General features: G+C 36.1%; 1 protein-coding gene and 1 long non-coding RNA gene across 2 annotated transcripts in view; both read right to left on the reverse strand.

Annotated features, from left to right (window-relative positions):
• Positions 1-12,024, reverse strand: part of LOC141381752 (uncharacterized) — a 537,547-nt gene that overhangs the window by 329,015 nt on the left and 196,508 nt on the right. The gene's annotated exons all lie outside the window — the stretch shown is intronic.
• LOC137490996 (uncharacterized) lies at positions 70-9,211 on the reverse strand. The gene is made up of 3 exons (XM_068220028.2): positions 9,137-9,211; positions 8,455-8,598; positions 70-2,799 (listed from the first exon to the last, which is right to left on the reverse strand). The coding sequence occupies exons 2-3, from the start codon at positions 8,531-8,533 to the stop codon at positions 2,087-2,089; spliced, it is 792 nt and encodes a 263-aa protein (XP_068076129.1). The 5' UTR covers positions 8,534-8,598; positions 9,137-9,211; the 3' UTR covers positions 70-2,086.

The following is a 12,024-nucleotide window of genomic DNA, read 5'->3' on the forward strand; positions in this document are numbered from 1 at the left end:
AGGTTATGAATATCAGAAGAATATACTTTAATGCCATAACATATCTAAAAGTTCAGTAAGATTCTTCAATGCCAAAAATATTAGTAATTTATTAGAAACAAATGAATAATTCGATGACAGAGCTCTGGGTTACGTTACCCCAATGCAATACAAGAATTAAATTCAAGAGGTTCACAACTAACTTACATTTCCTGACTCCATTTCCTGACTCCAGCATATATACACAACTGATAATAACAGGTGGAGTTTTGGTTTAATGTCACTGATCAGTCATTCTGCAGTCCCCTGGCTCTTTGTAACCCCTAGACATACTTCCTCTTTCTGCAACTCTTCTCTGCATACCAGAACTGAACAATTATGTGCAGCTTTAATATATTTCATAACTTCTACAAAGATCATGCTCCTTGTGACATGTCCAGACAGCAGTCTGGAACAAACCTAAATTTATTCTTATTCTGCTTTTTCCACTAGTCAGAAGTTCTTCTAAAAAGTATGCAGCACAGTAAAAAAGAGGAAGTGTGTTTGGTCAAGATGTGTTATACAATAGAAAAGATTGATTAATATGTTGTTAGTCTAAACATTTTTCTAATAAAAAAATAAAGAACACAAAAGTAATAAAAATAAATTCCTTTTTCCTACAACGGACATCCAATCAGGGTTTACGACATACTTCAATTTGGAGTCTTGGGATCATCACAGTGTTTTAATTTAGTAAAAAATGCCTAAATCATAAAATATTCATCAAGTTTGTATTCTACTCCAAAAAGAAAAATGTAGTAAACTAGAAAGAATCTTGAACCCAAAAGTAAAGAAACTTTACTAACAAAAGCTGCAACAAAGGGCAATTGAATAGGTTTCTAAACTTGAGGCCTTGGTATACTGCAAACTAACCATCCATCCTGGAGGTCCACCTTCTTTGATGTGCAATGTACCAGTGATTTGTTTCTCATTCACAGACAGAGAACATCATCCAAAACACTTACTACATGAATACACTGGAGAATGGAGTACAGATGTATCCGCACCTGTACAATCACTTGCAAAAAAAATTTAAGCCACAGAGGTGCTGTTTGATAATGAAACTGTTCTTCACTCAGCCACCATCATTGTGTTTACGGTAAACAAGAGCACAACACATTTACAACCCCACCTACTGCAGTGTAGGCGTGTTGGAAAACAGTATATCGTCACTCAGCCTTTTCAAACATTATTCAGACATGAAACATCCTGTGCACGAGAAAATGTTTTGCAATGTGTGCAACTTTTTGTCCATGTGTTTCTTAAGCTGCGCAGAATGAGCGAAACTCTGTAGACACTGATCAGGTCTGTACGGTTTCTCTGCAGTGTGAATCCTCTTCTGTGTTTTCAGATGTGTTAACTGATTAAACCTCTTGTCATGGTGTAAACATCTGTACGATCTCCAGTGTGAATCGTCTGGTGCAGTTTCGATTTTCGAGCTGTAATAAAAGTCTTCTCACACTCAAGCACATATACTCTCACACCAGTGTGGATCTTCATGTGTTCATTAAAGTTTGCTGATCGAAACTCTTCCCACACTAAGTTCATGTGAACAGTACAGTGTGGGTCTTCATGTGTTTATTAGGGACTGATGAGCTCATCCCACACTGAAGCTGCGGTAACACAAGAGTTTGAGCATGCAAAATTGTCTTGTATGGCGCTGCAAACAGGGGCGGGATTAAACAAGATGATTAGACATAAAAAAAGTAAGCGATTGGTCTATATTTTACATTTCTGTCCAGAAAGGTCATGTTTTGATCTTCGATTGGTCTTACATGGTCAAGTGATGCGATTTCGCAGGTCAGAGTTCAACAAGCTTGAACTTTGCAACGCAGTGAACTGTGAAACTTGACACACAAACTTGGCTTCCGAAATCTATGGGGAGATAAGTCCAATGTGACCGCAACTTAAGTGCAAGTGAATTGTTTCTCTCCGGTGTGGATCATCATGTGTCGATAAAGGTGTGATGATCGGCTGAAACTCTTACCACACTGAGTGCATGTGAATGGTTTCTCTCCCGTGTGGATCATCATGTGTTGATTAAGGTATGATGAGCAGTTAAAAGTCTTCACACACTGGGTGCAAGTAAAGGGTTTATCTCTAGTGTGGGTCTTCTTGTGATTATTAAGGTTTGATGATTGGTTGAAACTCTTCTACACTGAGTGCCAGTGAATGGTTTCTCTCCGGTATGAATCATCATGTGTTCATTAAGGTGTGATGATCGGCTGAAACTGTTCCCACACTGAGTGCATGTGAATAGTTTCTCTCCGGTGTGGATCATCATGTGTAGATTAAGGTTTGATGATTGGATGAAACTGTTCCCACATTGAGTGCATTTGAATGGTTTCTCTCCAGTGTGAATCATCATGTGAATCTTAGGATCGAAATTTCTTCCAAAACGCTTCCCACATAGAGTGCAAGTGAATTGTTTCTCTCCGGTGTGGATCATCATGTGTCGATAAAGGTGTGATGATCGGCTGAAACTCTTCCCACACTGTGTGCATATAAATGGTTTCTCTCCAGTGTGGATCCTTATGTGTTGATTGAAGTTTGAAGAATGGCTAAAACTCTTCCCACACTGAGTGCATGTGAATGGTTTCTCTCCAGTGTGGATCCTCATGTGAATCTTAAGATCACCTTTTCTTCCAAAACTCCTTCCACACTGAGTGCAGGTGAAACGATTCCTGTCTCTCCTTTTCAAAATACCATCAGTCTGTAAAGTTTTTTCCTCAAATTTGACATGATGTTCCTCCTCTTTCCTCTCATTCTCTTCAATAAAGTCTGAAATAAATGAATAAAACATTAGTTTTCATTAAGTCTTAAAAACTCTCATCAAAAGCTGAAAAGTGAAAAGACACTGGAAACATTGGCTACACACACTGTAATTTTGATGCACATTAAATGTAAAATAAATCAGATCATATTTTGTTTGGGCCATTAACGTGTCCACATTTAAGCAGATTTAATTCATCTTTATTTATCTAGTGCTTTTACAATGTAAACTGTGTCAAAGACACCTAACATAGAAGTTATAGTAAATTGAAACTCAATCCAGTTTTCAGAGTTTCTTACATTATTGATCATACAAGTAATTTTGGTCATATTGATGAGACACAGATTTGAAAGCTGTAAATGGCCTATTTTTATTTGTATTTATTCATAATTACAAAAAATGTTTTTCTAAAATGTGTAAAGCAGACAGGGAATACTTGTTCATTCTGTGCCTGACTGGTAAACACATCAGAAAAAAAGTTCTAGGGTAACAGCTGAACAAAGAGCTGAATATTCACCTCGCAGACATGAGACATACCTGTAAAGCATCTGCATAAAGGCTGGAATGTGCACCTTTCCCCTTGTGTGCTGTTGGGTCAGTTTCATCTATTCTGGGATGATTTTGAGACTTAATTTGGCCAAAACTTTCTCTGTTTTAGCTAACAGACTGATATTTGGGGACTTATTTTAACATATTCTGGGAAAATGCTTTGAAAAAAAAAAAAACTCAATATACTCTGGGCAATTTTACTCCCTTTTCGTTATATTCATGACTGTTTTTTCTCCATTGGCCTTGATTATAACAAAATTTTTTTAATGTAAAGCCATGACAGCTTATAATCATGCATTTATGATTGTTGGTGTTTTCTGTGACGACAGTCAACATTGTTTAATTGATCTCCACCCAAGGGACGGCAAAAAGAAAATGGGTGAAAGTATAAAGGAAGAGGAGGAGAGTCGAAGAGGGCAGCATTAACCCTTAACCCTTAAAGACCTAGAGGTATTTTGAGGGCACCTAATGGGCCTATATTATTATTATTTTTTTAAAGCAGTTTTATTTTTATTTTAGCAGTCAGACTCAAGTGTCATATATTATTTTAAACAGGAGAACCTGAAGTTTCAATCTGTATCATTTAAAGGTCCAGTCTAAAACTTTTTTTGGTCCAAAAACATATGAACAGACAGAAAATATTCCAGAATTTTCCAGAAACGATTTTTAAAAAAAGTGGCATTTTCTAGTTATTATAAACAAAACCTTATGAAGTTTGTTTTTCTTTCTTTAGAAATACATATTATGATGTTTTATACTTCCACAATAAATTTTGTCTACATCCACCATTCCCTGAGCAAGTTATAGCAATTTATTTCAATGTTATTTCAAGGCGTTTTTCAATGGGGGGAAAAAATGCATTTATTTACTGACAATGTATTCGCCCAAAAGTTCTGGGAATGAACTAAACAGAAAAAAAAATGTTACAAAATAACAGAACACTGAAGCAAATTTGACTTTTTTCCAAATAATATATTTTTAGTTACCATAAACAACACCACTTATAATAAACAAATATAAAATAAGAAAATAATAAATAATGCGTCAAAGTCCAAATAAACATGGTGCAAATCCTCAGTAAAAATAGATATAAATATTTACTATACTATAAATAGTTACATAACTAAACTAGATTCAATATGGACCATCCTTAGGTTTTATGTGCCAGCATGGATATGGTTGTCTGCGGATATGTATATGGTTCGCGTGCAATGCAGACAAACAGCCCAACCTTTATTTGCGTCCTTTGAAAACAACAAGAGCAGCACTTCGTCTTTGCTGTGTCACTGTTTTGTCATGTTTTTGTGCTGTTGTGCATGCAAAAGTACTTAGTATGAGAATTATTTCATGCAAAACTTTTTTTTTTTGCGTTTTATTTAGCCGCGCGTAAATGTGCAGCCTATCTCTCATTCCGTGTTGTTCAAATAGCTGATTGTTGGTTCACAAAGCGAAACCTAAGCTTATTGGTTGAGATAGAGCGAGTTTGAACCAATCTGGGCATGGAGGAGGGACAATGCATCCATATATCATGTCTGGTTTGTCCGGAGAGACAAGTGACGAGCGTTCCTTTGTCAAATCAGCGTTGTCAAAATTTGATGACGTAACCACACTGATTCCGGAGCCTCTGAAAGTCCGTGAATGTAATGTGATACAGCGATGGAAAGCTGAGAGTCTCTTCTTTATGCCAATCTTTGAATTGTATGGATCGGATCAGCGGATCAAAAGTTATTAAACATTTAAGAGCAATACTTATTTTTAGCCGCGGGCGGCTGTCTCGGTCTTTAAGGGTTAAGAATTAAATATCCATTTTCCAAGCAATTTTCCTTCTGTTGACCAGTGCATCAAACCTATTCCAGAATTGACCATTTTTTCCTGGACAAGCAGTTACTTCCCCTAATGTCAGAAGTAGAGTATGGTAGTATTGTTATTTCGCACCATTGTTCAGTCTCACTAAAGCTATGTTTTCCAGGCAATGTAATCCCCCAACGTATGCGGCGGTTTAACTCAAGACTCTTGGCAGACGACGATTTCGTAAAATTTATTGATGCTCAAATTGATTTCTTCCTTGAGACTAACGAATCCCCAGAGATAGGTTGTAGCATCCTATAGGATACTCAGAAAGCATATATAAGAGGACAGATTTTATATCAAGCTAGTGCAAATAAAAGAATGTCAAAACGGCTTATAGAGATTTTGAATAAAATTAAAACAATTGATCAGCTACACTCAACATCACCTTCTGAAAAGCTCCATAAGAGAAGACTTGTTCTGCAAACGGAATACGCAGAGGATCTTCACATAAGATCACGCCAGATTCATAATGAACATGGTGAATGAGCTGGCAGGTTATTGTGTTACCAACTGAAACAATCCTCACCAGCTGGTTTTATAGCAGCAGTTAGTAAGGATGATGGCAGTATTATTACTGATCAACAGGGAATTAATGATCAATTAAAAAACTTCAATAAAACTCTTTACAGCTCTGAGGTAAATGAAATTGAACGTATTAAGAGATTTTTTTAATTATTTAGAATTTCCATCCCTCTGTGATTCAGATCAGTTGGCATTAGAAGGAAATATAACACCTTCTGAAATTAAAAATGCAATCAAAAAATTGAAAACCGGAAAAGCACCAGGCCCTGATGGCTTCCCGGAAGAGTTTAAGAAGTTTATTTGCCAAGCTAACACCCCTGTTGTGCAAGGTATTTGCTGAAGGTCTTGTCTCGGAATCACTCCCCCCTCCATGACATTGACTGTTATAACAGTACTTCTTAAAAAGGATAAGAATCCACTTAAATGTGAATCTTATCATCTGATCAGCTTACTCTGCTGTGATTATACTATCCTGGCTAAAGGGCTGGCAATCAGAGTGGAGTCAGTCATGAGAAAGAGAATTCACCCAGATCAAACTGGTTTTATTGTTGGGAGACAGTTATCTTACAACCTTTGTTGCTTATTTAAATATTATTTATTCACCTAAAAATAATACCAATTCAGAGGTTTCTTTAGATGCCCATAAGGCATTTGATAGAATAGATTATATCTATTTTTTACTGCGCTTAAAAAAAATAGGTTTTGACCCTGGATTCTGTTCCTGGGTTAAAATTTTATATTCCAGGCCCCGAGCATCCATTCGAACAAATAATATTATTTCTAAAGGCTTTCCACTCTCTAGGAGAACGAGACAGGGCTGCCCTCTGCTCTTTGACATTGCCATCGAACCTCTTGCAACTGTATTAAGGAACTCAGATGGCTTGCAAGGAATTTTCAGAGAGGAACATGAACATAAGCTCCTGCTATAAGTGGATGATCTTCTTTTTCTGTCAAATCCAGATACATGCATTCCAAAAGCTCAATTGGAATAATTTCAGAAATTAAAAATGTTTCTGGAGACAAAGTCAATCTAGCAAAGAGTCTCCTTTTTCCTATCAATGATAGAGCACAGCAAATGTCCTTCCAATCCTTTCCATTTTCAGTAAGTCTTGATAGATTTGTACTGTGAGTGTGACACGCAAATATAAGGATTTGTTCATTAATAATTTTAAAACGACATTAGTGCCCACAGACGTTTTTAGTGCTCAAGGACGCCTTACAAACAGTAGGAGAACAAGAAAAGCAACAACCTTAAAGGGCCATGAAACCCCCTCGTTTTAGCAGGGTGTTTTCACACCTCTACTTTGGAAAAAGTCAGAAAAGTGAGCGTGTCCAGCTCTGTTTAGAGGGGAGTGTCGGAGGAACTAAAGTGGGATGGTGTGGGAGTGTCTATTTGAGCACGCACGAGTTTCAGAGTCAAAATAAACACACATGAGAAAGTGATGGTGTTTAACCTACATGGACATCTGTAGTGGAATTATTTGCCAAATTATTAAATGGTGGACTTTAACTGCAGTTTGGCTCTTTCATTCAGGGAATTCATTCATGCCCCTCGCGACAAACGAGATATTTGATTCAAGCAACTGCTCCAAGCATGTATTTTTCATGCAATGTTTGATACCGCACGGCGAATGAGAGAAAAAAATACTCAGCATTTCCCGGAAACTTAGATGCACACGGCAGGTAGCGTCAGAAAGCCGCGTGTGTTATTCCGGTCACAAAATGCGGTAAAAACCCTACACGAGGTTAAAGTTTGGTTGTGGTCCTAACATGTTACGGTGCAATAGTTAACTTAGTTCGATACGAACAAACTGAATAAACAAAGAGCACTAGTCGCTCACTTACCAAATCTGTAGAGACAGGACAATCAACAGCAACTAGAGCCGCATATTTATGGAGAGAATACTACAAGCGAATCCGGATCTCAGCGTGTGCAGATGAGAACAGCTCTCAGGTAAACAATAATCCTCCTTAGACACGTAAGTTATTGTTGTCGAGTGTCGCGTACACTGTTAATCCACACGTGACTCCAGATGAGCTCTCACAGAGAGAAAATGAAAACAAAACTTAACGGCAGCAAACTATAAAAGCAACACTTCACGCTTGTTTTGCCAACACAACGTGGCGTCTCTCTCGTGTACGGTGACACTAATGAACATGGTGACACTAATGAATATTAATGAAGTTGCACAATAGAGCGCGCTGATTGGTTTGAACCAAGCCTTACTCATGCATTAATGCATCACACTGTAAGACGTATTAAGACACACTCAGGCACAGACGCCCAGTCTGCACGCTGGAATACAACGCTATTATGTCATGACCGTGACGCAGCTTCAAAAATTCGTTTCAAACAGGAAGTACGAATTTGCTTGAAATAACGCAAAAACAACCAATTTACACTTTTTAGTGAAATATAGGTGTCCTAATAGTGTTTTTAGCAGTGTGGGACACATATATGACTGTCAACAGCTCAAAAAATGTGTTTTGGTGTTTCGTGACCCTTTAAGAAGGTAGTGAAAATGGGAGACTAATAATACATAAAATAATGACAAAAGACACGAGATCAAGCAACAAGAAAGAAACTGATTCCTGTCTTTCAATAAGTGCTTATGTGCATTTAGGAGAACTAGGCAGCACACTCAGGGCTGCAAGATGGATTTAATTTAGTATTCTTATTATTAAAATATATATGAATGAGGATCAAATGACTGAGTTGGTCTTTGAGAATAAAAACTAACCTGTTTGTTTCTGCAGATCTTCATGTTCGACTGTTTCCTCGATCTTAAGGTCTTCACTCTCCTCTTTAATAAACGCCATCTTTATAACAGTGTGGAGATCAGTCGCTTCAGCAGGAGTTTTTCTCTGCGTTTGGACACTTTATCCTGTTTAAAATGAACAAAACAATAAAAATGTCCTGTTTAAAATAAATAAAACAATGAACAGAAACAAAATAACTTCTCTTCAACACTTGCTTCAACAGTTTCTTTATTTGAGAGTCATTAACAAACAGAAATCAGATAAGTCTGATCAAGAAACAATAGCCACTGATCAGCTGATTAAAACTAGTACTCTTATATATAGTGATGTATAGAATGAAATGGCATGCTATTCAATTAATTAAAACTTCATTAAGACACTTATTACACAGTGTTACTGTTCTTAATTGTTTTGTTTGTTTTATTTATGTTATTGTCTGCTTATAGCACTTTTTTGCACAAGACAAATTTCCTCTCGGGAACAAAAAGTTTATCCTATCTTTATTCAAAAAATAGACCTCATTACAGTGAGTTTTAGTAAATAGTACTACATTGTATAAAGGATTAAAATAATATTGCCAACGGGTACATAATTTAGCACTGAATGAAAAAACTGAAACTTTATTCGATCGCTTTATTTGAGGGTAAACGCTTTAAAACAGACCTTTCTCCAGTTGAATCACAGCTCGGGAGCGGCGCGGGCTTATGACGTCACATGTCACGCCAAAATAAAAGTCTCTTTTTTTATACCTTTTTTGCCACTTACTCTTAGTCATGACTTATTATGTATAGTGTTTCTCTGCGTTTGGACACTTTATCATGTTAAAAATTAACAAAGCAATAAAAATGTCCTGTTTAAAATAAATAAAACTATGAACAGAAACAAAATAACTTCTCTTCAACAGTTTCTTTATATGAAAGTAATTAATAAAATAAATCCAGTAAGTCCGAGCAACAACAGCCACAAATAAGCTAATTAAAACTAGTACTCCATTTCTTATATATAGTGATGTATACTTAGAATGAAGTGAAATTATGCTATTTAATAAATTGAACCTTCATTAAGACACTTAATACATGCAGGTTGTTCAATAGTCCTCTTTACTTTGAGTAAAATAATATTACGTTGTATAAAAGTTCAAAATAATATTGTCAACAGCAGGTACATCATTTAGTATTGGATAAAAAACCTGAAACTTTAATCAGTCACTTTATATCTGTGTAAAAGCTTTTAAACAAACCTTTCTCCAGTTGAATCACTTTTTTTCAATTAATGCTTAAACTGACAATACAAGAACATCATAACAAAGTCACACAGATCTTTAAAAAGGTCAATAATATACATAGTCATAAGAAAAAAATATCTAAAATCACATACAAATGCAAATAATACCAGTAGACAGAAAGGGAAAAAAATATTAATAGACTTAAAGCATTAATAATAATAATAATAATAATAATAAAATAACTAAATTAAACAAACAAAATTACACAAATGAATTAAATTACAACGATACTTAAACAAATAACCTTAAGGAAAGCAACTAAAATCGAGAATCTTCTTTAAATACATCTGCATAATATTTCACTAATCTTAGATTGTTTTTATTCTTAATAAGATAAAGTGATTTTAGGAGGACGTTAAATTCTATTCTAAAATAAACAAAGGATGGGTAATTATTTGTGAATTTCTGGTAGTGAATGAAAATATAAGAAAATGCCATATGAGATAAAAAAAAAATGTATTATGCATTCCAGATATTAAGCTTTTGGGTTATTATAATAAAAAAAAATAGAATAAAGCAATTCACAGCATTAGCAGAAGCAGATATATGAGATAGAGATGCGCGGATGGGCTATTATTTCATCCGCAACCGCATAACAAAATTCATCATCCGTCCGCCATCCATCCGCAGTAACATTTTTGACCAATTTTTAAAACCGCACCCGCCCGCCATCTGCTGATTGGGCTCTTTATTTGAATGGCTTATTCTTTTTATTATTAAATGAATGTTTCTTTATTGATCATTATAGAATAGAGAATGACTTTAATGTAGACATGCAGTTAATCCAAACGTGCAAGTCATTAATTGATGACGCTTTGAAGTGACGCTAAAGATACGAGGACGTGTCTTTTCACTTGATTCGATTCCTCGGTCCTTGAGTCTTTTCCTTGCGTCCTTCCCTCGTATCCCGGTGGGGGTGGAAACGAGGAAAGAAAGCAAGGAAAGGAAACGAGGATGCACAAATAAGAAATGAGAAGCACCCGAGCTCTCAGTATATCAGCAGTGAACTCCGTCTCCAATCGCGCACAGGGACAAAAGTAAATAAATAGCCTAAATTAAACGCACTGTACTATACAACTTTTTTTATTGTAGCCTAATAGAAAACGCATTGACACATAATTTCAACATGCTGCTATTTAGCCTACTACTAAATGCCCTGTTTCACTTTATGTTTTAGTAAATAGATAGAATAATAAGTCATTTACATTATAGCCTAATAATGTTTACATTTGTAGTTGTCCATAGCAACCCTAAAAACGTACCTGATTGCCTTGCACATCTAATTAATGGGCACAGTTTTTCGACTATTTTTTTATTTATTTATTTATATTTTTTACTGTGGATGTTATTGAGCTTAGAAATCGGAAACAACACCAGTTCTGCGACAAGATGAACCTTTATTTATATCTCTATCAGACAATACCTATTTTATTTGCCAAAAGAAACAACAGGCAGTAAAAAAATATTAACATAAATATCTTAATGTAGGCATAGGCTATAGTCGCATGCTTTGGCAAACAGTTGAAAATTTTTTTTAATAAAAACGTCATATCGTGCCTAAGCCTTGTAGGCTCAGTCACCCCCACAATTAGAAATTAAATTAGAAAAACAGATATGCCATCCCTCTTTGAGCGAACATAAAGTATGACCAGGCTAAGTGCATGTATGACAAGTGGCCCAATAACCCATGGATTTAGGATTGTCCCCATTCCCCTCAAACTTGAAGCATAACGAAATACTACGCCAGTTGCGACAAAGAAATTCTGGCAAAGTAACCTTAGCCTCGGAACGTAAAAGCGAGGCCAACATGTCTAGAATAGAATAGGCTAAACCAATATGAACGTAAAATTATATGATCGAACTCAAAAGTTTATATTGAACATATGTGTAGCCTAAATAACATAGGCTAATTGGTTCAATATGCCTGACCTTCGGTCTAGTTTGATTTTTTCTTGGCACAATGCAGGAATAAAATAGCATCTACAGTGTCAGGATTCAGACGGGAGCGCCTGCATAGCCACTGCGCCCTGCTGCACTGAAGGAGCGATCGCTCACAGCACTTGTTCCTAATATGCATAGAATTATCTTGGAAAGGTGCTGTAGTCGTGGGAATGACTGGCCTTATTTCTCCCAAAAGGAAGTAGATTTTCCTCTGCTGATCCGTCTATACGGAAGTTTGTAGAGGAATACTTCTGTACTTCATCCAGAATTAGTGTATCCGATTCCTCCTCCCATTCTGTAAAGTCAGTCCTAGGCTTTTTCGTTG

Source organism: Danio rerio, chromosome 4 (assembly GCF_049306965.1).
Source record: "Danio rerio strain Tuebingen ecotype United States chromosome 4, GRCz12tu, whole genome shotgun sequence".
In the NCBI taxonomy this organism is placed as follows: domain Eukaryota; kingdom Metazoa; phylum Chordata; class Actinopteri; order Cypriniformes; family Danionidae; genus Danio; species Danio rerio.